The 26,202-nt window shown below is 35.6% G+C and overlaps 4 protein-coding genes across 8 annotated transcripts; 2 read left to right on the top strand and 2 right to left on the bottom strand.

Moving 5' to 3' along the window:
- The first annotated feature begins 820 nt into the window (after nucleotides 1–820).
- Nucleotides 821–4,556, top strand: LOC115702337 (protein NRT1/ PTR FAMILY 5.10). The gene is made up of 4 exons (XM_030629794.2): nucleotides 821–1,254; nucleotides 1,355–1,572; nucleotides 2,504–3,048; nucleotides 3,601–4,556. The coding sequence occupies exons 1-4, from the start codon at nucleotides 1,113–1,115 to the stop codon at nucleotides 4,415–4,417; spliced, it is 1,722 nt and encodes a 573-aa protein (XP_030485654.2). The 5' UTR covers nucleotides 821–1,112; the 3' UTR covers nucleotides 4,418–4,556.
- Nucleotides 4,557–10,216: 5,660 nt separating this feature from the next.
- On the bottom strand, nucleotides 10,217–13,424 carry LOC115702335 (patellin-3). The gene is made up of 4 exons (XM_030629793.2): nucleotides 11,769–13,424; nucleotides 11,548–11,672; nucleotides 11,244–11,394; nucleotides 10,217–10,899 (listed from the first exon to the last, which is right to left on the bottom strand). Exons 1-4 carry the CDS (start codon nucleotides 12,963–12,965, stop codon nucleotides 10,645–10,647), a joined length of 1,728 nt encoding a protein of 575 aa, XP_030485653.2. The 5' UTR covers nucleotides 12,966–13,424; the 3' UTR covers nucleotides 10,217–10,644.
- A 1,781-nt stretch (nucleotides 13,425–15,205) lies between these two features.
- LOC115702334 (MICOS complex subunit MIC10) lies at nucleotides 15,206–19,067 on the top strand. 2 transcript variants are annotated; one of them, XM_030629792.2, is made up of 3 exons: nucleotides 15,206–15,597; nucleotides 18,130–18,272; nucleotides 18,752–19,067. In XM_030629792.2, the coding sequence occupies exons 1-3, from the start codon at nucleotides 15,465–15,467 to the stop codon at nucleotides 18,764–18,766; spliced, it is 291 nt and encodes a 96-aa protein (XP_030485652.1). In that variant the 5' UTR covers nucleotides 15,206–15,464; the 3' UTR covers nucleotides 18,767–19,067. The 2 variants fall into 2 exon arrangements, with proteins under 2 accessions (XP_030485652.1, XP_060962965.1); XM_061106982.1 differs by having other exon boundaries at nucleotides 15,220–15,597; nucleotides 18,130–19,067.
- Nucleotides 19,068–22,267: 3,200 nt separating this feature from the next.
- On the bottom strand, nucleotides 22,268–24,821 carry LOC115702333 (uncharacterized). 4 transcript variants are annotated; one of them, XM_030629790.2, is made up of 7 exons: nucleotides 24,321–24,461; nucleotides 23,728–23,885; nucleotides 23,432–23,593; nucleotides 23,246–23,335; nucleotides 22,834–23,055; nucleotides 22,681–22,752; nucleotides 22,268–22,601 (listed from the first exon to the last, which is right to left on the bottom strand). In XM_030629790.2, the coding sequence occupies exons 2-7, from the start codon at nucleotides 23,881–23,883 to the stop codon at nucleotides 22,575–22,577; spliced, it is 729 nt and encodes a 242-aa protein (XP_030485650.1). In that variant the 5' UTR covers nucleotides 23,884–23,885; nucleotides 24,321–24,461; the 3' UTR covers nucleotides 22,268–22,574. The 4 variants fall into 4 exon arrangements, with proteins under 4 accessions (XP_030485650.1, XP_030485651.1, XP_060962963.1 ...); XM_030629791.2 differs by having other exon boundaries at nucleotides 22,268–22,598; XM_061106980.1 differs by lacking the exon at nucleotides 23,728–23,885 and having other exon boundaries at nucleotides 24,321–24,821.
- Nucleotides 24,822–26,202: the final 1,381 nt, after the last annotated feature.

The raw sequence follows: 26,202 nt of genomic DNA, 5'->3' as shown, positions 1-26,202 counted from the left end.
GTTGGAACAATTCTTCACCTGAAGCACACGACCTGGAGAGAAATAAGAATTTCTAGCTAAGACATGAGCCAGCTTGTTTGCAGATCGTTTGACAAAACACAACTCAACATTATTTAAAGATAAGAGAAGAGTACGAACATTATGAACACAAATTAAACTATCAGTTTCCAAAATCACTTGTCCCCACGAATGACGGTCAATCCAGCTTAAAGCTTCTTTTATGCCAACAAATTCAACTATTTCAGGTTGTACCTGCCATTTTGGCATAAAAATTCCTGCCATTTTCTCCGCTGCCTCCATTTGTTGATACTACTCGATGCCATGGACAGCCGAACAAACTCAGAACCATGAACCAATAACTAACGCCAAAACCAATTAAAAAAAACTATAGAACCATGTCAAAAGACAAGACATTTATACTAGTATAATACTAATATACTAGTTAAAAATACTAATTCTAGTATAAAACTTACATTAAAAATTAATCATTATAATATTAATACTAGTATAATCCTAATACTAATACTAATCAGGACCGAAACGAGCAGGGGAGAACCAACACTTTCGAAATCAAAAATTCTATCATCCCGGGAAAGCCAATGTTGTGGCTGATGCTTTGAGTAAAAGAGGTCCCGGGTAGATTTCCACTATTGTTATAATAGCCCCTCAACTAGCTTCCGAGATGGTTAGTGCAAGGATTGAATTTGTGGTTGAAAAGTTGCATAACTTGACACTTTAATCTGATCTGTTAGAAAGAATCAAAAAAGCACAACTAAAAGATCCCGAGCTGGTTCGAGATAAGGTGATTGAGATATAAAAAAAAATTAATGTTAAAATAGTAAACTTTAAGTGTTGATTTAACACCAAATATAACTTTTACTATTGGAGTTGCTTTAAGATCAAGTCTGGTGGCAGTTGGGAAATGGCCCCCTCTGTGGCCACTATTTGGTTTAGTTCTTAATAAATTTCCTTAATTATCAAAAAAGAACAACTTTGTAGTGTAAAAAGGTGAAGGGAGACGGTGTTGGACTTGGAGGTTGGGTTACTTGTTTCATTTTAGCTAAGTGCTGCACTTGTCACAAGTGTGAGTTGGACTGTTCCTACCAAAGACGATGGATCTCTCAACTAGCTCCTCCACCGCCGACGAAAGAACCCCTCTGCTAAACGACACTGTAGACGGCGTCGTTGACCACAAAGGCACTCCCGTTCTCAGATTTACTTCAGGCGGTTGGAAGTCGGCCGGTTTTATCATAGGTAGTATAGACCTAAAATTCCATCACTATTATTACCCATTCAAATTCGAGATTTTGCTTAAATTTTGAAAAATGAGAGTTTTAAAATTTTGCTTCTTCAGGTGTGGAGGTAGCTGAGAGATTCGCTTACTATGGGATTGAATCCAACCTCATAAGCTATTTGACCGGACCTTTGGGACAGTCAACGGCTTCGGCGGCTGCCAATGTCAATGCATGGGCCGGAGTGTCCTCGTTGCTTCCCTTGTTTGGAGCTTTTGTGGCCGATTCTTTTCTTGGCCGCTACCGCACCATTATTGTTGCCAACTTGCTCTATATTATGGTTTGTTAAAAAATTTTACCTTTTATTTATTTAGTTATTATAATAAAATTAGGTGTTTTATTTTAGTGTAGTAGACGACCTAATAAACTGAAAATGAAATATTGTGATTTCCAGTTCATAAATTTTTCCAATTTGTTTAAATATTTCCTTTTGGAGCGTAGAATTCACGAGTATGAATAAGAATAGGGTGGGTTTTGTTTTCATCTGAAGAGAAAGGAGGGGAATTGTCTTTAGAGAAACTTTATATATATGTGTGTGTGTATAAAGAGAGTCTATTTAGCATTTCTCATATTTATGTAAGTTTGGACTTAAATTTCTCCGAGAAGATTGAGCAAGTCTAAAGTTTGAAATGAAAATTTCATGAAAGCTAGAGGATGCAAAAGAATCATGTACAAGCAGTCCAAAACAGAGTCTATGGGTTATGGTTAGTTCTGAAAATTAATTACTTCTAAATTTTTTGTGAAAAATAACGGGTTACTTCTAAAGATTTTTGCAAATAAACCATCGAGAAGAAGCTCTAGTGGATGCAAACTCATTTATGAGACCAATTACTAAATAAGCTGATTGGTTGTCCATACTTTAGACAATATTCATTAAACTGCACTTTATCTAATCAAATATAGTTGGTTTAAGTGTTTTTTTAATACCTCATTTCTGTATTGGAGTTCTCTTATTTTTTAGTGTTATTGTTTGATCACAATTGGACTGATTATTTGATCTGATTTTGTTATCTTTTTATTCTTTAAACTTTGACTTTCAGGACATTTGAAAACTCGGAATATACTTTGTTCAGACTTTCACCTCTTCTTTTCTGCTTCTATCTTCTCTTGCATGTCCAAAATTAATTATGCTTGTAGTTTAAGCATTACATATACAAATAGGTGCCAAATACTATTTATGCTTTGGTTATTAATTTAAAAATCAATCTCAGGGTCTAGGTTTGCTGTCTCTCTCTGCCATACTGCCTACCGCTGGTGCTTCTGGCTGCCAAACCAACAAAACGTTGCCATGTTTGCCTTCTCAGATCCAATTAATCCTATTCTTTTTCTCACTGTATCTAGTAGCAATTGCGCAGAGTGGACACAAGCCCTGTGTTCAGGCCTTTGGAGCTGATCAGTTTGATGGACAAGATCCACAGGAGTGCAAAGCCAGAAGCTCATTCTTTAACTGGTGGTATTTTGGTATATGTGGGGGTTCATTAGCTACAGTATTGATTGTAAGCTATATACAAGAAAACATCAGTTGGGCTTTGGGGTTTGGAATCCCCTGTATTGCAATGGTTCTTGGGCTGTTTGTATTTTTGCTTGGAACTAAAACATATAGGTATGCTGTAATGAGGGATGAGAAAAATCCATTTTTTCGTATTGGTAGGGTGTTTATAGCAGCATTCTCAAACCGTCGAACATCCCCCTTACCAGAAGTTGCTAAAGAGGATTTTCAGGAAAACTTGCATCACCAAAGCTATGAACAATTCAAGTAAGAGAATTTGTTTTCTGATTTATGTCAAGTGAAAAGAAAAAGGTGATACTAAAGCATCATTAATTAATATGAAAGCTCATTCCCGTGCCTTTTGGATTTTCTTTGTGAACCGGTGCTCTTAAAAATTTTAATATAAAGTAGAAATCTCCAATAAAATCAAATTTCTTAAGATTATCTACGTTATTACTAATGTTATAGATCTTGTTATTGGTGATTAATTCAATGATGCACATATCATTTTTTTTGGGTTCCTAATTTATTTTGATGCTGTATATTTGGGTTCCTAAACCATTTTGATGTTGTAGATGCATGAATACCTATATAATATGCTGAGTCACCTTACACCTTAACGTTTGAACTTTGTTGACTATGCAATATAATAGTTGCTTTGTGCTCTTTTACTTGATATCTAGCTGAATGAATTCCTTTCCTTTATTTTACCTGCCAAAGTATCTGCTACCTTACCTTGTTTTTTTTTATTTACACAATTTTATTTTAATCTAAAATTACTTGTCTATCTGATCAACTATTCGCTCATGGATTTGTTAGGTTTCTTAACAAAGCATTGCTAACACCAGATGGCTTGATCCAAGATGGAAAAGCATCAAGTGTCGTTGATGTTGAAGAAGCAAAGGCTGTGCTTCGACTTGTTCCAATATGGGGAACATGCTTGGTGTATGGCATCGTATTTGCACAGGTGCCTACCTTCTTCACCAAGCAAGGGGCAACAATGCAGAGAACCATAGTGCCAGGATTTGACATACCACCTGCTTCACTACAATCCATCGTTTCTCTTGCCATTTTTTTCTTCATCCCCATATATGACCGTGTTATTGTTCCAGTTGCAAGAGCTTTTACCGGTAGACCATCTGGTATAACAATGCTACAGAGAATAGGAACTGGTATGTTTTTATCTGTTCTCTCCATGGTTATTGCAGCTCTTGTTGAGATCAAAAGGCTCAAAACTGCTCAAGACTACAGTCTAGTTGATTCTCCGGGTGCAACCGTTCCCATGAGTGTCTGGTGGTTGGTACCTCAATACCTCTTACAAGGAGTATCTGATGTTTTCACCATGGTTGGTCTTCAAGAGTTATTCTATGATCAGGTGCCATCAGATTTAAGGAGTGTGGGACTTGCTCTTTACCTAAGTATCTTTGGTGTGGGTAGTTTTCTCAGCAGCTTTCTTATCTCTATTATTGAGGAGACAACTGGTGGGAATGGCCGAGATAGCTGGTTTTCTAATAATCTTAACCGTGCACATCTTGACTACTACTATGGGCTGCTTGCTGTACTAAGTGCGGTAGCGTTCGCTCTCTACTTATATTTTGCAAGATTTTACATTTATACTAGAACTCATTTTGTATAAGCTCTACACTGCCTTAGTGTCCTTAGAAAAAGTGGCACTCCTGAGGTGGAACTTAAAACTACTGTATTCTGTAATGTGTAATTCTTGTTTATAATTTTCCTCGTGAAAATTAATAAATGAAAAGGATTGGATGAGGAAACACTATAAAGGCTATAAAGCTTTAATGTGTCAAAATGAATTGTTCTAGTAGATGTGTGTTTTGATTTGTAATACTAAACTAAAATGATATTTATGAACCAAGGACAGCATGAGTTCTATGCTTACAATCTCTTTTCCATAATTCACTCATGAATGGTTGTAAGCTATCAAGTCCCTTGATTAACATGTACATGTAGAAGGATGGCCGTCATGTGGCACGTGTATAGAAGCATTGCTATAAAGCACCAGTAGTGTCTAGTACCATTTATAAGTGGTGTCTTGCAATTGGTTAGCGATATTTCATAAAAAATATTTTATTAAATTATATAGGATTCCATATTTAATTGTACCAACAACAATATAATATGTTGGAGAGTATTAGAAACTACGAGTCCGTTTGGTACACAGGATTAGATTGGATTGGACTGAAAAATATTAGATTGGATTGGACAAGATTGAATTAAACTGAAAGTAATTCTATGTTTGATTTAAGATTGGACTATTTTATTTATTTTCTTTTAAAAAAACTTAAACTAAAATAAAAATATATAATAATAAATAATAAAAATAATTAAATTATAAAATAAAATAATATATCATATATAATCAAGTATATATCATAAACATATAAACAAATAATTTATCATATTTTTTTAAATACATAAATAAAATAGTAAAATAAAAATACTTGAAGAATATAAAATTATTTATGCTAAACACTAATTTAATACAAATATTAATTTTTTAAAATATTGATATAAATTTTTTTAGTAATTTGAAAATAATATATAATTTTATTGTTATATTGTTTCTCTTAAAATCAATTTAAGTAACTATTGTTTAATTAATATTATTTTAAATTTTAAAAGCTTATGTATGATAATTTAAAATTATATATTTTCACTAATTTTAATGAATAAGTTTTTGATAAAAAAAAATTATAAATAAATGTGTAATAATTCTTTCATTTAAATTCTTATTAAATTTAAAATATATTAAAAAAATCAAACTTAAGAAAACTAATAAAAAAATCTTATCTGTCTAAAATTATTTATCCCACCCTGTATGAGATTATTTATTACACCTTGTTGGATGAGATAAATAATATCAGACAAATGAGATTAGCTGGAATTATTATTCAAATTTTTTAGTTAGTTTATCTAATACAGTCCAATCTGCGTACCAAGCGGATCTTATGAGTTCTTTTTAGTATTTCTCTAAGTATAGAGGTACTCATTGTAAGGAAAGAAAAAAAAAAGATGATGAATTGAATTCTCTGCTTCTCGGGTAGGAGTGTCAATGGGTCAGGTCGGATCTGATTCGGCTATGATCCGACTTGATCCAGATCATGTAAGGATCTGCCCCGCTCTGTGTTACGTGCAGTCTATGATGGCACGTTACAAGCTAAGAGATGCCCACAAGGTGGTCAAGTGGTGGCGCATGTTGTGGTGCATGCAGGTGGCATGCTGATGCTTAGTTTGTATGCAGTGGCATTTTCGTAAATATCTTTAATATTGTCCGGAATGGGACGGGACTTGGTATTCGCCATTTATTTAGGTCTACAAATAGAATGGTGCAATCGGTTTGGCGAAACTAGGTGATTTGGTATATGGTGCTTCCCATATGTCTACAGAGCAAAAATCATCTATGTTCCTGGTAGAAGGCTAAAAGCTCAGAATGTTCTTTAAGGGGGTACCCTGGTGTCAACTCTCCACCACCCCTTGCACCTTGGTGCTAAGTGAGCTACTACTAGTCAGTGGGGGCTGGTAGGGCAGGCATATGAGGACCACGAGGGGACTCATATGTCTCCATGAGTTGGAGTACTCATGGACATTATCGGGCCGACCCGGTAGTGCGTCGAAGAAAGCTGCCAGAGGTTCACTGGTACGTTTCCCTTGGCTTGCCGGGATGCCGCTTGCACGGGACGTGACCTAGATCCTCCAAGAGACGTCGTGGTGCGCCTAGGCCACGAGTCTCAACACGAGATGACACGAGTAGTCATTCGTGGGCTAGTTTGCATACGCGCATGGGACGGATGCACCATGTTGGAAAGGGACAGAGGTCTAATGTATGCAACTAGTTTGGTGGCTTATCTTGAGGGCCTGCCAACATGCGTGGGGGCATGGCGCCTTGAGGATTGGTCCATGGACGTATGTGAGTCCTTGGGCGATGAGGGAGACTGTTCGAACAGTATCGAACGGGGCATGATAAAAGTGTTGGCACGTTGGCTTGGTGTTGGCATCTTGCCACACATGCTACCTTGGTCACGAGTGACAAGGTGAGCGTCGGTGTTGGGATTTGTCTTACCATGATGGGAACCTATGAACAGTGCGAGTATCTTGGCTAGAGAATCTAGATGCATGGATGCACTCATGGATGCTTGCGAGCATGACTCGGCGGGAGTTGTTCGAGAGACGGAAGTGTGCACGAGGCACACGGTCGCGCGAAAAATGAGTCCATTGTTACTCGGATGGTTGGAAGGCTGACCTTGGCTTAGAGAAGTCAAGGTGCCGCACGGGCGTTCCGCTGCCTGAAAAGGTGAGCCCGTGACACTCTGCCCTACTAGATCAGATACTCGAATCGGATCATATTCGACCCGACTTATTCGGATCGGATCTGATCCGACCCGACTATTTTTTTTTAAGAATTTTAATATTAACTTATAATTTTATATCCATTTTAATTTTGTATTATTATTAAATACAATACTATGTTTGGTATTGACATATATTAATAGATTGTGTAAAGATCCGGGACCGGGTTCGGGTTCGAGTCCGGGTCTCAGTCCGGGTTCGGGTCCCGGGTCCGGGTCCAGGTTCGGGTTCGGGTCTGGGTCCGGGTCCAAGTCCGGGTTCGGGTCTCAGTCCGGGTTTGGGTCCCGTGTCCAGGTTCAGGTTCGGGCTTGGGTTGGGTCCCGGTCTAGGTCTGGGTCCGGGTCCGGGTCCGGGTCCGGGTTCGGGTCTCGGTCCAGGTTCGGGTTCAGGTCCCTATCTGAGTTCAAATCTCAGGTCCAAGTTCGGGTCTGGGTCTGGGTCCGGGTCCAGGTTCGGGTCCCGGGTCCTGGGTCTGGGTTTTGGGGTCTGGGTTCGGGTCCGGGTCTGGGTCTGGGTCCCGGGTCCGGGTCCGGGTCCGAGTCCCGGGTCTTGGGTCTAGGTCCGGGTCCCGAGTCCCGGGTTCGGGTTCGGGTCCGGGTTTGGGTCCTGGGTTCGGGTTCGGGTCCGGTCCCGAGTTCGGCTCCAGGTTCGGGTCACGGGTTTCAAGTCTCGGTCCAGGCCCCGGGTCCAAGTCCGGGTTTGGGTCCGGGTCCGTGTCTCGGGTTCGGGTTCGGGTTCGGTCCAGGTTCGGGTCACAGGTTTCAAGTCCTAGTCCGGGTCTGGGTTCGGGTCCGGGTTCGGGTATGGGTCCGGGCGCTGGGTCCAGGTCCGGGTTTGGGTCTCGGGTTTCAGGTACCAATCTAGGTCTCGAGTTTGGGTTCGGGTCCGTGTCCCGAGTTCGGGTTCGGGTTTGGTCTGGGTTCGAATTCGGGTCCGGGTCTGGGTCCGAGTCTGGCTCCGGGTCCCGGGTTCCGGTCCGGGTCTGGGTCAACCAGAAACTCCAATTAATATTAAATTGCACTTATAATAATATTATACTTGATAAAATATAGTATATTTAATATTTATCTTATAATAATTTAGAGGGTGATCATTTTTTTTTTTTTTTGAAAAACTAATCTTTTAGAGAAGGATATTTCCAAATCACTTTTTGCAATTTGGGTCCCAGTAAAGTGGTGCTATTTATGATAGGCATGAAATGAAAGATAATAGTAAAATAACGATGATATTTTTGAAATGTAAAAGTGTTTAACACAATATCATCGGTTAACTACTACAAGGTTAGATTCGGATTGTAAGCTTAGTTGATGAACTCGAGATTGATCAAAAATTTTAAAGTAGATAAGACAAACAATAAAAGAGGGAATAGAATGTACTCCTCTTTTGGTATTAGTCCCTTTGTTATTAACCTTGTAGATATTTGAGCTAAATTTTGATTACCACATTTTTGAATTGCTTACCATACTTATAATGTTTTTGCATTTAACTATATGTTCAGGTTTAGAATTATGCAATCCAAAAAATATTTGCATAACTTTCATATTTTTGACATATACTTTGTTTTCATGTTTAGTTTATGTTCAATTTAGATTGGTAGCAAGTAGCAACCAAGTGGGTTGGAGGAGTTTAATTTTTAAAATTCATAAAAGGTGATCCAAAAAGCTATGAATAAAGTTCATGTTAATCACTTTGTGCGTAATATTACACTACACATTATAGAGTTTGTGAGGACATGATCATCCATAAGGTACTAGGTTGAGCATATTGGCTTGATAAAATCCTTAGAAACGTTTTAAGAGAGTTCTTAATGTTTTTGTGAGGAACAAAATGACTATAGGGATAAAAAAAAATTAGAATCTTGTTTATACCTTGTGTGTATCTTTTTCTTTATCATTCTAGGCCATTTAAAATATTTACCTTCCAAATTATTACCACTACTAAATCGTATCCCATAAATTATTTTGTCAATTAAGAATTATTCTAGACTAGTCACAATGCTAAAAATATGACTTTTATTATATTTTATTATATGTGTCTAACAAAGTGTGATGTGACTAATGTATCATTACCACATAAGTATAGGCAGGAGTGTTGAGGGAGTACTAAAGCCTAAGATTGAGAGTCTCTATAGCACTCCTCATATATAAAGGTATTTTAGTAAAAAAAAAATAGAAAAGTTTATCTACCTTGTGAAGGTATATTTATAATAAAAGTTGATTTTTGTATTTTTTTTTTGTGATTTTTTCTAACTTCTACATGTCAAATCATTGTGTCAAAAAAAACCTAAAATAAAGAACATTTAAGCAACCCTCCTTGTGTGAAACTTTTGGTACAACAACTAGTCTTAGACTCTTGTGTGGTTTGGTACAACATCAAATGCATATATATTATACTCAAAACTAACGCACCATCTAAGAATGCTGACAAATAATGACGATACTTCTATTATTTTCTTCTCGTCATCATTCCGAAAAGGAACAAAATTATTACATGGAAAACATAAAAATGAAAAACCAAACCTACCACACTTTCCAAATGTTGATAATAGATATGAAAACAAAGCTACTAAAAGATGGTAAAGATGACAATTAAGATATAAGAACTCATGCAATAAAAGTGCACACCAAGTCATAATAACAAGGCAAGTCAACAACTAACATAATAATGTGTATATACTAACTATAATTGTACAGATGCAACTTGTACTTTTTTTTTATCTTTATGAGAGTTGTGATCCTCTTAACAAGAAAACATTTACAAAGAAAGGGAATATGAAAGCATGAACATGACACCATAGATTCTTCCTAAAAAAAAAAAGGAAGAGAAATTAGCACCATAGAATTGTGTGACATTGGAGAAACTATTGCAAATGGCATGAAACAAGATTAAAGACCTTGGCCACTTTCTTCCAAATAGAATCATTTGTGTAGCAGGAAAAAAAGAATAAAAGAGAACAAAATAAAAAAGGAAGCATTCGTATCTTATATACCCAAATAATAATAGCCTGAACATGCTTTAATGATTAGCCAGTAAACAAAATGCATGTGCTAATTAATTAACGAACCAATAAAACAAGAAATATTTATATATCCATTATATATAAAGTAGATATATTGAAACACACTCAATGATCCCAAATACCAAAAAGTACAGAAGTTCTGATTCTGTGCACGATCCCCCAAAAAAAGACTCATTCAATTCCAGATGCAACTCTCACTTTTCTTGTCTATATATATCACGCAAAAAGCATAAAACCAGTAACACCATGGAAACCCACCAACACCATAAGTTACATGGGAACTTACTAAACTCTTAAATCCAAATATTACAACTTTAGGATTTCGATACGATGGCTACTAGGAAACCCCAATACACAAAGCACCCAGCAGCCAAACTTTATGAAAATGAAGATGACAAATGAATGGGAGAAGCTATTCCTTGTCTTCATTTTCTGTATGGATCCTGCGAAGATCGAAGTACTTCAAATTTGAACCCTCAGTCCGAGAGGGGTTTGATATTGAACCTGTAGAGAAGCCTTTTCTTTTTTGAGGTTGGATTATCAACTGTCAGCAATATTTTGCCCAGTTCATCAACTCTGAAGCTGTTATGCACCACTGGTTCATCACTTGGGGCCATTTTTTTCGACTTGTGTATGATAATTGTGTATCCATTTTGAGTGTTGGGCACGAACTCAGCTCCATAGCCCACTTCCCATCCCACAACACGCAGCTCCCACACAATGACACATTTCTGCAATCCGAAAATTCCGATTATATGCTTACCAGACATCAAGCAAAACAGATTCAAACTACAACTAGCAGTTTGCTTCCACAATTAAGTGATAGACAGGCTTTATGAAATAAGACTCCATTCCCATTTCACCATTAGAAACAGTTGGGGAACGATTATAAACCCAACCAGCCAATGTGGTGGGCGTCTCAGACTGACACAAAAAATCGTTGCAAGAAGAACGAGCCCCCTCAAACGTCCATCACAGTGATAGAAATTTGACAATTACAAAGTACTAACAACTAAATGAATATAAACTTCACAACAGGAAAAGATTATGAGACAGAAAGAGAAAAATGGCAGACCTCATAAATAATAATCTCAACAGTTTGCTTAGTTCCTGGTTTGACAAATACTTCTGTGACTGGATCAGAAATGCTAAATTCTGGGTTGCAATCACAGAAATCTACACTTAATCCACCGTATTGAATCGGTACTTGCTCAGGAGAAATGTATCTGTATTGAATGGAATTTTAAACTTAAATTTAGCAATTATAATAATAAAAAAGAAAGACAGATTAAAAACCAAACTAAGAAGCACACACTAGGGAAATGTAGACTAAATTCATAAACCAATAAGTAATGACAATAAAAAAAGTATCTACTAACTTGAAAAGGGTATCAGGGGATTTCGCTGGCCCTGAAAAAACAAACTTGCTTTTGGTTCTTTGGGTCAGGAATGGGCTGATCATAGTGTAGAAGGCTAAATACCACCAAGGAACATTGATGAATACCTTAAAAACCAAGACAAAATGTTAATTTAGACAATTGAAAACGAATGATCAGAACCAGTAAGTGAAGACTGAAAAATAGAACACAATGAGGTAAACCTGTTTAGCAACAAACTCAGGATAATTGTCCTGAAGCAACTGGAGAGCTTGCTTTGTAGCGAGTCGAAGTTCAGACTTTCCGGGCCCTGGAGAGTTCTTGAGATCATTAATCTGAAAGATGGTACAAATACCACCAGAAGTGAAATCAAGCTTCCTGATACTCTTTTCCAAGAACTGAATCCTATACCGAAGGAATTTTGTTCGTTTTTCCTGATCCGAAAATGTATTTTGATACAAGTCCTTGTTCTGAAACTCACCAAAAACGTTGTAACATACAGGATGACCATCTCTATCAGTTCCATGCATGAACACCACTTTTTCTAAATCATCCCCAAGATCCTCACTCAAAAGCTCTTCTATCCCGAATTCCTTTCTCCAACGAATCGTATTCCGAAACATGACAAAAGCGTCCTTCACTTTAAAGTCCCTAGCCCTCAGAAACTTGAGAAGAATCACATCAGTCCTATCGTCCTTCAAAAGAGGAACACCCCAAATGGAAAGTTCTTCCACTGAAGTTGCCACTTTTGGAGCTTCTTCTGCTACTTTTCCGGTTTCCGCTTCTGGGTTCTCTTCAGTTTTGGGATCAGAGGTGGGTTTAGAATTAGAAGCATTATCAGCAGGAGCTAATTGCCCAGTAGTGAATACATTGGAATCCAAAGCCTCTTGGATAAGCTGTTTCAGCTCCTGAAGAGCCTTCCTCTCGGAATCTGAGAGATCGACTACTTTGTTACTCTCTTCTTTAAACGAAATCAAAGACTTAGGAATCTTCGGCTCCCGATCATCTGATGAATGCTTCGATTTCTCAGAATCAGTAGCGAAAAACTCTTCCAATTTCCCTTTCGCTTCAGACTCCTCAGCAGCAGCTAAAGGCTCTTCTGTCACAACTACTGCAGTCGGCGACGGCGTCACTTCAGCTTCAACAGACGACTGTTCTGCTTTCTGGGTCGCAAGCGCAATCGGCTCCGATTCTTTGGTCGCCAGTTTCGAAGTTGGGTCTTCCTTCTCAAGCTCCACCGGAGCAGGACCTGAAGCCGGCGGCTCTTCATTGGGGGCTCCGGAGAGATCTAAAGCCGGAGAATGTGGTACAGGGGGCGGCAGAGAAGGAGGGTCTTCGGTTTCAGTCAGCGGTAGAGGAAGGGGGTCTGAAGACGGTGGTGGGTTGACAGGAGGAGCAGCGGGAGGAGTGTCGTCGGCCATTGGAAAGAGAGAGAGAGAGAGAGTAAGGAAATGGTAGACTGAGAAGGTTAAGAGGTTGCGGTTGGGTTTGGGAAGAGGCAGATGAAGACAAAATGGGTTTAGACGCTAATAAGGAGCTGTCTGTGTGCTTGTCTGGCGATAAAGCGTGCTCACCACCGCGGTTACTATAAGAGAAAATTCTGGAATCCTATGCTCCTCTCCCACGCCCACCCGATTTCAGATGGCTTTATTTTTTTTTCCATTTTATTACTTTCCTAGATTCTTTTCTATCTGTACCCAATTGTTTGTGACCACAGTTTATGACTTTTTATTAGTATCGTAAATACAGGTTGGATTTTTTAGTATGAAATTATAAATTAACACAACACGACTTTGACAAAATATATGATTAAACATGAAAGTCACAATAGGTAAACATAAAATGGACTAGCCTGAAAAATATGACACCAAATTTTAAAAACCCTGTAATATTTTTTATATTTTTATATTTTATAAGTAAGCACAATTTATATTTTTTAGGTAATAATTCTATTTAATAATCTAAAGAATACTCACACAAAATAAATATCTAAAAAAAAAAGTTGAGATAACCGTTATCATCATTGTATTTTATTTGTAGTTGCTACGACATTCAAAATTACGGTCATCATCTCACACAAAAAAAATAACAAACAACAACAACAACTATTGTATTGGATCAGCACCGACATTGCCTTGCCATTAGATTAAGAAAAGTTTGTCATTCATTATGATTCAGACAGGGTCTGGAATGCATTCTAATGCAAGCTGATAAAGTTATAGCTTATGCCTTCTGTTAACTGAAGGAGTGTGAACAGTGTTACTCAATGTATGATTTAGAGCTTGTTGTTATAGTTTTTGCTCTAAAATATGGTTATACTACATTTATGATAAATATGTGAGGTTTACATAGATCATAAGAACCTCAAGTATTTCTTCACTTAGAAAGATTTAAATATGAAGTAGAGACGGTGGCTGCAATTGGTTAAGGATTATGATGATGAAATTTTGTATTATCCCGAGAAAGCCAATGTAGTGGCAAACCCTTGAAGCAAGAAAAGGTCTTGGGCAGGCTCTTTATACTGTGATGATAGCTCTTCCGTTAGTCACAGAAATGTTTAAGGTTGAAATTGAATTTGTGATTGGGAAATCACACCAACCGGTACATCAAATTAGATTTGTTGGGAAAGGATCTGAAAAATGTGGTAGATTACGTGTCTAAATGTCTAATTCGTTAGCAAATCAGAGATGAATAACTAGGGCTGGTAGGGTTACTGTAACCTTTAGCCATTCTTGAGTGGAAGTGGGAGGATATTGCAATGGACTTCGTAGTTGGATTGCTTAGAACCACGAGAATGTATGACTCGGCATGAGTCACAGTGGATCGTTTTAGTTTCAAAGTTATATATATTGTGTTGTGCTTTGGTGGAATCTGATATTTTTAATTTATCTTTTTAATTTGAACTGACTTTGACTTTGAAACCAAAAAAAAAAAAGTTTGGCTGGTTTGGGCTGGTTAACCCGACCAAATTGCCCAAACCGTTGGTCAGTTTTCAGATTTTTTTTTAAATTGGGTGGGTTGCACTTAAATTTTAGCAACCCGAACTTTAGATTGAGTTAGAAAATATATAAAATAAACTGCCCAAACCGACCAATGTACAATCCTAGTGTACTGTGATGAGTTTTTGCTGCTGTTCTACAGTTATCTTTTTAGTTGTTCCACTGCTATTTTAATTCTTCTGTTTTGTTGTTTTACGATTGTTTTATAAAAAGATAATATTTTTGTAAAAAATTCTATGTGACAGTAAAATTGTAAAATTTTACCTAAAATCCAGTATTTTTGTAAAAATCTCAAAAATAAAGTGGAAATTACATCAAAGGCCTTTGGGGTAAGTTGAAAAATACTCTTTTTATTAATCAATTAATCAAATTTACCTCTAATTTTATATTTATTTGAAACATACCTCTTTTTATATGTATTGTACTTAAAATACCTTGACATAAGAGAATCACATGGAGAGTATCTTGAAGGGACATGGGCAAAATTGGTACAACGTTTAAAAAAAAAAAGTAAAAATGATAGACTTTAAAAAAGAGAATAAAAATAAAAGAGGACAATATAAAAAAGGTATAGAGTGTAATTTCCTCATTGCCTTTTTATAATTCAAAAAGTCCAAATTTAGATTAAATTGAGTCCAAGAAGATAAAGTAAGCCCAATATTTGAGTCCAAGAAAGAGAAAGCCCTAGAGTCCAGTTAGATCGAGTCCGCAGCTTTCTTCCCCAAACTAGTCTCTGCAACGTAAGTTCCAGAGGAAAACACAGCAACATAACATTAGACAATTCAAAAGCTTTCGGGGAAAAGCATATTTGTATTAGTCTTCCACTTACCTACCTACAACAACTCGAAATACATTTTATTACACCAAAAATAACAATTAATTAAACAAAAGAAAAACTTCCATAGCTTTCTGGTCTTGGCAATGTCGGACAACAAAACCATCATTCCACCCCAATACGACGTCAACGCCAAATGGGATGCCTGTTTGGATCTCACTGTTCGCCGTTTCGTCTACTCTTCCTTGGGTGGGGCCTTCGGCGCTCTTCTTCTCTTCAGTTAGTTCTACCTCTTTCTCTTCTGTCCTTTTTTTTTCTTAATAAAAAAATTTGTTTTATTATTGTGGTCATGGTTATCCTTTGTTTGGCTAAATAGAAAATTTGCTGGGATTTTTCATTTCTTAATTTGATCTCAATGTTCTGGATTAGAATTTATCTATGTTTCAGAATTGGAGTAAGCGTCAAACATAAGTGAGGAATTAAAACTTTATTGATGACCTCGATTGAGCTAGGTTCTGCAATTGGGTACCAAGTTATTTAGCAAATAGTACTGTTTGCGTCTTTAACCAAATGAAAAATAGTTGAATTTATCCAAGAATGTTTCCATTATAGAGCTAATTGACGAGTAAAACGCAGTATTGCGACCTTGAATTGTCACACTATGAAATAGTGCAGGGGTTTATTAGTCATTTGTAAAGAGTGTGAAAGACTATAAATATGTAATTGTATAGCTATTGTTGGATATGGAATGAGTAAATAGAACTTTAGTTCAATTAGAGTTTGGCACTGACTCGAAGAGTGCATTTTAGGAGATTTATCCTATTTCGAAGAGAACTATTATCTAACAATTGGTTCTCTCATTGAGAGTTCCGTAAAATGACTGACGACGAGCTTCACGAATTCGTGAGGTCCACATTGAAATTCATAGAGTTGCGTATGGATCACTCTCTCTTTATTAAACAGAGTGGATCAAGTATTCTAATCCTTCTTCTCTATGTGGATGATGTCATCTTAGCTGACATCTCAGCTTTGGAAAGTCTAAAAGTTACATTGAATAACAGATTCAAGTTGAAAAACCTTGGTGAGCTGAAATATTTTCTTGGTCTTAAAATTGCTAGGTCAAGTCAAGGAATCATCTCACAGATACACTATGCACTCCAATTGTTAGATGATCTGGGACAATTGGGATGCAAGCCTGCAAATACTCTAATTGAAGTAAACTTGAAACTAAGTCATGATGGAGAGGAGAGTCTAGCAGATCCAAAGTTGTACAGAAAAATTATTGGCAAGCTACAATAAACCATAACCAGACCTGATCTGGCTTATTCAGTTAACAAACTTAGCCAATTTAGTCCTAGAGCCAACACATGAATGTTGCCCAAAGAGTTCTCCAATATGTCAAGAGCACTCTTGGACAGGGTTTATTCTACCCTGCAGACTATGAAATCAAACTTGAAGCTTACATAGATGCTGATTGGGCAGCTTGTGTTGACACTAGGAGGTCTACTACAGGTTTCTGTGTCTTCCTTGGCAGGCTTTTAGGTGGCGTTTGGTTAGGAGGAATGAAAATATGAAAATAGAAATGGGAATGAGAATAGGAATAGGAATAGCAATGGAATAAAATTTAAAATGCATAAAAAAAATTGGTGATTTATCATGCATTGGAATAGTCTTTCCTTCTATTTCGAAATAGAATAGTCATTCCACCAAAATAGTGGAAAGACCATTACATTAGAATGACATTCCAATACTTTAATATGCAACCAAACAAATGAATGGAATAAAAATTATATCCTTTCTATTCTATTCTATTTCATTACCTCCAACCAAACGCTACTTAAGTGTCTTGGAAGAGTAAGAAACAAAATACAGTATCTAGGTCTTCAGTTGAGGCTGAATACAAAGCTATGTCAAACACCACTTGTGAGTTGGTATGCCTGTTATCCTTGCTGCAAGAGTTAAACATTGAGCACAAAGGGGCTACTGTGTTGCACTATGACAACAAAGCAACTCAACAAATTGCTGCAAATCCAGTGTTTCATAGTGAGGCTTTTCAATATATTTCAGGTAGGGACCAGTCTAAGACAAGTGGCCTTTGTCTCGTTTTTCAAAAAAAATATAGAAATTGATTGTCACTTGGTAAGGCAGAAAGTTCAAGAAGGGGTTATCAAAACAGCTCACACTTCTAGCAAAGAGCAGATTGTAGACATATGCACTAAAGCCTTACTACCTACACAGTTTCAGATTCTCAAAGAAAAAATGGGATTGTGTAACATTTACACTCCACCTTTAAGGGGGAGTATTAAGATTAATTAGTCGTAAGGTGTAGTGTTTGTTAGGAGTTAGTTGAGGTTGTTATGACCGGTAACACTGTTGCCTTGTATTCTAAGCTCTATATAAACACCTCTGTAAACTCTTTCACAAGTTAATGAGAATTTCTTACTTTTCATTCTCTCTGTCCTAAATCTGAAAGTAAGCTCTTATTTCAGTATAGACTTAAATGGTTAGGTTTGCATTGGTCACTTAGGTACTTGATTCTTGCTGAGATCAGGATTTTGTTTTATCCCATACTTGGCTTCTCAATGATTGAAGTTGGAAGGCCTGTAATCATTAGTAAACTGATGTAGATCTAGCTGTTTTCAATGTTCATCTGTGAGACCTGGAATCTTGTATCGGGAGTATCATGAGATATATTAGTATTTTTGTGTCCGGAGTATAATGCAGACCTGGAATCTGCATGCAAGCTAGTTTATGCTGTTAAAATTTCATATTAGTATTCTTAAAATTAATCTGTCTTGTGTTGTCCTATAGGGAGTCCTGTATCTCGTTGGGCATCTGTAGCTTTTGGTGCTGGGATTGGCATAGGATCTGCATACACAGAATGTTCCCAATTATTTGGTGGATCGCCTGCAAAGTTGGCCGCTTCCAAGTTTGCTGAGACTCCAGCTTCTCAGGTACAAGTAATTTTCTAATAATTAATGAATATACTTAAATTTGATTATTTTTTCAATTGGACAGTTTTATTTGTTCCTGAAATTAAAAAACAGTAAACGTTTTTTAACCCCTTTTAGTTTAACTATAGTTTGATTTTTATTTGATGGCACTCACCATTGCTGAATCATCATACCTGGGGTCCGGGATTGGACATTATTACATGATTTTTTCTGGGCTGTTTCCCGAAAGTTTGAAACAAACCAAACCATTTTCTCGTATTGTGCTAAAAGTTTTAGTAAAATGAGATTGGGATAACTAAGAAAATAAATGAATATAATTTAATTTGATGAATTAGCAGTAGTTTAAACTTTAATCTGATAACTCACCTCTTAGTCAATTGTCTTCCAGATGCAGTTAGTGGTTAACATAGTGTTAACTTTGAGTCTTTATGTTAAGAACATAATTTAATGTATTAGTAATCGATTATTTTTCCCTTCAGGAAGGACAAGACTAAAGGAGTACATGCTATTGAAGTTGTACTAAATCTTGGGTAAACATAAATTATCGTAATTTTGATGTTGGCTACTATTCCTAGTATGACTGAATATGTACTTGAAAAATTGTGTCGATGGATTAACTGTTTACCATGGACTAGATAGAGTTCATTCACCTTTTTGCTCGGTAAGATCATAAAGAGCATTATGTGAAAGAAAATTAAGTCTTGTCATTTCTATATGCTGTCTGCGTTACTACAAGGAAAAAGATCCAGAGAAATAAAAAATAGAATAAATTGGTCTTTATAAGACTTGTTTCTATATTCCTAACCTACTATTCATTACAGAGCACTTACATGACTTAAAATATATTTTTTTAAAATATTTGAAGAACTAAATTAAAAATATGCTTTATCATACTCTATTTTTTTCATTTTATTTTTTTTTTAAAATTTACTATTCATATTTTATATTTATAGAATATTATTGCTAAATATATTTTATTAATTATTTCAAATTTTACTAATTTTTTTTATATATATTTTGATGTGTAAATATTAATATTTTATATTTGAAATTAATAAAATATATTAAAATTTGATGGAAGTGAAATTTTGGTAATGTATTTTAAAGAAATTGATGTATGATGTAATATATAAAATTGAGGTGAAATAAAGAAAGTGGAGATTTTTGTAATGTATTTTAAAAGATAGAGTAGAAAAACTGATGAGAGTTCTCTTTATCCCTTTATTTTACAGTAACGAATAATGTTATAATATCAAGATGATGTACTTTGTTACGTTGCAACGTTGATCCTAAAATATAGTTTGTGCATTTTATTTTCCTACAAAAATCAAGTTCTCATGAACCGTCATCACAACATTATAGGTGTATTGTTTTGACGTTGAAAATTAAGTTTTTATGGTAGCAATGTTATGTGGCTCCAAAATTAAGGTTTGGAAAGATCCTTCTTTTGTTAAAATTACAAAAAATCTTGCAGTATTCCAAATTTATAAATGATTTGTTTTGGATTGGAATTTTAATTAATAAAAATATAAAATTATTGGTGCTTCAATTATGATGGAAGAATTATATTTGCTTTGAAATTGTGAGGATGGTGAGGAATAATATATGTTTTGTTGCGATGATGATCACAAAATATGGTTTGAGCATATTTTTTTTCCTACAAAAATCAAATTATCATAGAATCATCATCGTAATATCATAATATCGTAGGTGTATTGTTTTGACGTTGAAAATTAAGTTGAAAAGATCATTCTTGAAAAGATCGTGCTTGTTGGTACTTCATTGTTATTAATCAATTGCAGCTCACAAACCTGACAACGCTCTCTAGCGTTGAACAAAGCTTGTAGAGTTGGTCTTGATGAAACTATGGTTATTTCTTTAGTGAGTTAAACACTGTCAACTCACGAATCTTTGGATAAGTGGATGAGTGCTCACACATGTAACAACTCCCTAAGACTCATGATCAAGAAAGCCCAACGGGATTTAGTATGGAAAGTGACCAACGAAGGCATTTATTCGAACACTCGGGGGGCAAATAAGACATAGTATACGGGAACTATGCTCGTTACATGAGCATTCACAAAAATCATGGTACACGAGAGCCATGTATATCACACACACCTAGGTATACGAGAGTCAGGGGTTGCAGTGGTATTTCGCACACTTGAGTTAGTATTTCAATGGTTTAATAAAATATTGATGTTATCCCTAGTAACTGAGTTTCTTAATCCTGAAGTGCTTGTGTGAGTACTGGTAAGTTCATTAAGTTGAACAAGCGCAAGTATAGACTATTTACACAGCAGAGTTAAGAACTATTATGATATAAACGCTTGAGGTCTCACAAGAATATAAAGATCGAGTTTATAAATCTAAAGTGCTAGTGCAAGTGTTCCTCCTTAAATCACAAAAGTAAAAAAGAAAACAAAAGCATCATCAATTACAAAAAGCTCTCTGGAAGTAGGACGCTGCATCCAGAAAAGATTGTCTGATTGATTGAAGAAAATCCTCTTGGAGTGGGGTGTTTTCCCAGTTGTGGTATTCTTCTGGTGGCTAAGTTCCTCTTCAGTATGGGACGCTGTACTTAGCACGAGTTTAATCCAATCTTTCTTTTTTCTTTTTCCTCCCTTGGAGTTTTTTCTATAACAAGGTTCTATGAGTCGAAATCATCAAACTAGGTTCTTCAAAAACCTGTGATTTCGCCCCTATACAGAAGATCTGGCGGGTTTTTCTGCACTACTCATCGGCAATGATTCATCTCACTTATGATCATAAAGTGAGCTCATGCTTGAGCACCAAGCACACAAGCAATAACCCACTACACCTTAACAGTGGTCCATCTCACTCACAGTAGATAGCTTCAACATACAAACTTCAAAGTTTTTCACCCCAGCCACAAAGAGATCAACATTGGGGGCAAGAGCAGTCAAGAGCAGTCAAGCTCAACAAAATTTCAAACATCATCGCGATAAAGGTGATGGTTAATAATCAAGCATCACGAAATGTTCTAATCAAGCATCACGAAATGTATTAAAGAAGAAAGCGAATGTAACTGGATTGGAAGAAACTTCAATCTCTTACAATATGTGAAATTTGGATAGAGATAAAGATAGACAAAGCTCTATTAATGATGTCATAAAGATAGAGCCTAATGCAATCTATTTATCTCAATTTTCTTAGTCTTAAAAATTGTCAATTCCAATGATACTTTGTATTAAATATAATAATTAGAAGAATACAACTAAACCAATTTGGTCTTAATTCTTTTTAACTTCACTTCTAAATTTTGAAGTTTGAACTGACCAAACAAATAAGCGATAAAAGTGTGTTTTCATGACAGATTATGTCTAGTCGCATCTAGCTTATTAGACTATCATAAGTAGAAAGTTTTTTTATTAATTTGTCCACGTCAGATATTATTAGGTTATTTCTGTCACAACTGTCTTGGTTATTTCAATTTATATTTAGTTAGCTCTCAATATATAAGCTACTACTATTTATTGTGGTAACTGACTTTGATATATCTTTATTCTTTAGATCAAGCTTCGAAGGTTTTTCCTTTTCCATTTTGTCTCTCGATTTTGCAGGTCTGATCGAAGAACTTCGTAGATGTTGATTCAGAATTGTTGATCAAGATGATGAATTCGAACTAAAGGGATTTTAGTTGCTTCCTCACCATTATATTTGAAGTGAATTTAGATTGAAGAAATCATTGGCGGGAGTTCAATGATTTGAAGTAAGGGAATCTTGTTTTTGCCGCCAAAGATTTTGGCTGTTTAGGGTAGTTGATTTCTATAAGGATTTTGCAAGATTGTACAAAACTCGAAATTATAAATTTGCAAAACATGTTAGCGGAATCATTATCTTAGTTTGGGGAATCCAAACACTAGTCGCTTAAAATGTGTTTCTAGGCAGGTGAAACTTGTAAAATTGTTGTCTCTTTTTTCTTGAAGTCTTTCAATTGATTCTTTAATTGATTTAATTAATTGAAAATTGGATTAACATCAATAAACTTGGTAATCTGATCTAGTAACTAGGCAAATTTGGTCTTTCAAGTAGCATAGACAATTACATTTCTTTTCTATCTTTCCAATACATTTTTGCACAAAAATCATATACAAAGAAGCAGAATTTCTAGATAAGATGTTCATTCAAGGGCAATGAGCCAATTCTTGAAACTATGATCTACTCATTCTTTTAACAATGAATACTGTAAGCGATTGCAACAGCTTCCAAAACATAAGGAGTTAATACATATCCTGTTATTTTGTTAGCAGCAATCGACAATGGTAAGCTTTTATATTGTTATCCAGCTCCATTCTGAGTCTCCTGCTAATACAACAGAAAATAACAACAATGATGTCACTATTTTAGTATAGTAAACACCAAGGGAAAAGAATAAGCAACTCACTCTTGGTGAAACCATATGCTTCAAAGCAGCAATAAGCTCTAAGAGATACTCAAATGCAGTCTTGTGAGGTTCCTACAAGGGGAAAAGTGGAATTTTCAGACCTTTAGACCCAGTGATAAGGGGTAAAAGGAGCAACTAAACAGATTGCTTTACCGGCAAATATGATGATAGAGGCAGGCCTTCTACCACAACGCCTGCAGGTGCCCTTGGGATTTGGACATCTTTGATAACGCCAGCATCATCCACCATATGAATGGTCCAGGAAGGAGGATTAGGAATACCCAAAGCCTCAAAGTCTACTCTAGAGCTCATCCAAGCTCCAAAGCTAGCTTCAGAAGAAGAGGAGCCTTCAGCTTTTGGCTGCTCATGTGTATCCTAATAGCAAATAGACAGCAATTATGCCAATTTATACATCCAAAATTGTTGTCAAAGTTCTTTACAAAAAGAATAACAAAGTACAAGCAATAGAAAACACATAATATTACAAGCAATGGAAATATTAGCCTACTTCTCCCATGCTCCTAGACAATCATTTCTCATCTCAACTTCTACCTCCAGTCCTTACATTTTCTAAAAATATATTTTCACTCCCTTCAGCATCCCTATCTTTAGGGATCACACTCTCCACTGTCTCTTCATCAACTCCATCCCTAACCTGCAATATCAATACATTTGAAGTGAAATCAGCTTAATGGAGTGAAAAAAAATGAAAGAAGGAAAAAAAGACCAACATTCTGATTAATCACCATACTGATTCACAATGCCGAGTAGTCGCAATTTTAACTTGTTTAGTCACAATTGTCGACACTATTGCTTTCATTTGTGACACAGATTCTGTCTGATCTCGATCCATACCTTCGCCAGGTATCTTTGTCAGAATGCTATTGCTATTAGCATCCTTGCACCAACCCACCTGCTCAATTCTAGTGCCATAAGAAAAACTGAAATAATGCTAACTAGTTGCCAATAAAAGTATATTTTCTAACCATCTTTTCAATATCAAAGAAAAAAAGAAAAAATAATTGTAGGCTCACCTCTGTCACTTACCCTTTCAACTCTGTTATGAATAATTCCTTGTGCTATTTCTCTAATCATCATGAGTGAATGAGCTTGTTGCTCATCTAAATTTATCAACGACATTGCGTTTATGTTCTCCACAATCTTCCTAGATTCATTTATTAGTCTCTCTTTCCGAGCCTCCATGTCTAAAAGTACCAAACAGTGGAACCCATTAATAAACAAACCACCAAAAGTAAACTCTTCAAGAAACCCACGCTCCTCGCTCCATTATGAATATCATTCCTATTATGACTTGTCAAACAAAACAGTTGATTGAACACAAAAACGAGTTCAACAACATCTAAATTCACCTGAGACCAGGGTAGTATATATAGCTGTTGCTAAAATAATATGAATATTTCTAATCACTTACAACTTCATTTCTTAACACCGAAACTGTTTCCCTCTCATTTTCTATTAAACCAAACAGGTCCCAATTTTTTTTTTATATATACATATACAGGTCTTGGATTATTAAATGTTAAATAACAGGTCATGAATTTGAATTTCGGATACGACAAGATTAAATGTTTAAAATACATTAAGTGAAAATGAAGAGAGATCGAGTAGAAGTAACTAACCTGTTCTTCTGTTCCTCTGAGGCTGTACGGAAGGAAGTTTGAGGTTGGTTCTTCTTGTTGAGTTAATTCAGAAGAAGAAAAAGAAATGGCTGTGCTGTGCTCTGTTTGTTTGTAGTGCACACAGACCAAAACGACCAGAAGCCCTAGATCGTTTTGATGGGAAAGGATAAGAGAAGAGAGTGAAATAAAACGTTGTCGTTTTTGAGAAACGAATAAGCGCGCCATTGGCTTTTAGTGACACGTAAGTTTGTTTTTGTATTTTCTGTCCATAATGGATTTTGCTTTTATTAAATGTTGACACCTAAACATGAAGTACTTACTCTCAAGCAACCTAGATGCAGCAGCAGCTGGTAAGACCAACCACATGCTCCAGTTCTGGCTCTATAATTTTTTTATTATTGTTTTCGTTTTCTTTTTCAAAACAACAAAAATATTTCTTAATTTAAACATCTAAAGGATAATTATGAGTTTTCATAAACTATCCAATTTAATTTAATTTGTACGCTCTAATTCAACCATTTGCAAAGGGTGAATAATTTAAAATTCGTATTTGTGTAAATTAAATGTTAATTTACGTGCAAAAATAATCAATTAAATTCAATCAACATATTTATATTTATTTTTAAAAAATTATATATATATATATAAGTAATATTTTAAAGTAAAATAATAATAATAATTTAAAAATCTAATACTTATGATATAAATATATTTCTAAACTTAATACAGTAAAACCTCTATTTAAGAATACCGTATTCAAGAATAACATCTAATTTGTTATAAAAAAAATTAAGTTTCAATTTGAGCCTATTATAAATAAGAATAACCTCTAAATTGTAATTAGTTATACAATTTTTAAGTCTCATATTAACAAAGTATACCTCTATATAAGAATAATTACATCTTAATAAAATATATACATATATTTTATAAAATTATTTATGTAGAATTAGTAATTTTATTCCAAATTGTAATACATGTATAAATATTATATTTACTCAAAAATAATTCTATCATAATATAATATTAATGATTGTTTAATGTCATTGTTCTTACATTGATATTTTTTTATATTTTGAATTTTTTTTTTTTCTAGTATAACTCTATTTAACCTCTCAATTAGAATATAATTTGCTTAGTCCCAAGTGTATTCTTGGATAGAAGTTCTGTATATCAAATGGATATTGATAGAATTTAGTGAGGAACTTAATAGTGAGGAACTTGGTTCCTATAAAGAAACCTTGATGTCCATTTACAAGTTGGAATGGGATTCAGCTATGCAGGAAGAAACAGTGTCTCTAAGGAAGAATGGCACATGGATCACAGTGAAGAAACCAGTAAGATGCAAAGTGACCAGTTGCAAATGGGTGTGCAAACACAAAAATGGCATTCCTGGAATTGAGGAAGCACGATTCAAAGCTAGATTAGTAGCAAGAGGTTTCACACAGAGAGAGGGGTATGTGCACTACCATGCTTGGATGTATGAGACCGAATTTGATCTTCGTCAGAAAAAGCATAACCATCACTTGGTTATCTGGCGTGCATAAAAGGTTGACATCTGCGACACTCCAGAATGGTTGATATTCGCATTAGGCCATTCGAATACCCGTCCAGGTATCGCCTGGGCAAGCTTCCCTTCTTAGACTCCTCTAAGTCCAGGAGAAGAAATTCTTCATCCGCGTCCGGGAAGCTAAGGCAAGCTTAAGTAGGCTTCCATGTGTTCTTCCATCCCGAGTCGTTCCCGATTCTAGGAGGCTTCCCTGTGTCAGGGTGGCATTAAAGGGCTTTAATTAGGGAAGTATTAGACTAATCCTCCTCATTAAGTGACACATGTCATACTCTGTAGAAACACGAATAACAGATTTTCCTGGTGACCTTAACA

The sequence above is a fragment of the Cannabis sativa genome, chromosome X (assembly GCF_029168945.1).
Source record: "Cannabis sativa cultivar Pink pepper isolate KNU-18-1 chromosome X, ASM2916894v1, whole genome shotgun sequence".
Lineage (NCBI taxonomy): Eukaryota > Viridiplantae > Streptophyta > Magnoliopsida > Rosales > Cannabaceae > Cannabis > Cannabis sativa.
Note: the sequence above shows the minus strand (reverse complement) of the source record. Positions and strands in the feature narration are given on the sequence as shown.

Bases quoted from the DNA above. Each gene is read 5' to 3' on its own strand.
- LOC115702337 (XM_030629794.2), top strand. From the start codon at position 1,113: ATGGATCTCTCAACTAGCTCCTCCACCGCCGACGAAAGAACCCCTCTG. The intron at 1,255-1,354 runs GTAGTATAGACC...TTGCTTCTTCAG, and splicing joins GTCGGCCGGTTTTATCATAG to GTGTGGAGGTAGCTGAGAGA. The intron at 3,049-3,600 runs GTAAGAGAATTT...TGGATTTGTTAG, and splicing joins CAAAGCTATGAACAATTCAA to GTTTCTTAACAAAGCATTGC.
- LOC115702334 (XM_061106982.1), top strand. From the start codon at position 15,465: ATGTCGGACAACAAAACCATCATTCCACCCCAATACGACGTCAACGCC. The intron at 15,598-18,129 runs GTTAGTTCTACC...GTTGTCCTATAG, and splicing joins CGGCGCTCTTCTTCTCTTCA to GGAGTCCTGTATCTCGTTGG.
- LOC115702333 (XM_061106980.1), bottom strand. From the start codon at position 24,545: ATGGCGCGCTTATTCGTTTCTCAAAAACGACAACGTTTTATTTCACTC. The intron at 23,056-23,245 runs GTAAGGACTGGA...ATTTGCTATTAG, and splicing joins AAAATATATTTTTAGAAAAT to GATACACATGAGCAGCCAAA. The intron at 22,602-22,680 runs GTGAGTTGCTTA...CTGTTGTATTAG, and splicing joins AGCATATGGTTTCACCAAGA to CAGGAGACTCAGAATGGAGC.
- LOC115702335 (XM_030629793.2), bottom strand. From the start codon at position 12,965: ATGGCCGACGACACTCCTCCCGCTGCTCCTCCTGTCAACCCACCACCG. The intron at 11,395-11,547 runs GTTAGTAGATAC...CATTCAATACAG, and splicing joins TCCCCTGATACCCTTTTCAA to ATACATTTCTCCTGAGCAAG. The intron at 10,900-11,243 runs GTCTGCCATTTT...TTCGGATTGCAG, and splicing joins TTGAGATTATTATTTATGAG to AAATGTGTCATTGTGTGGGA.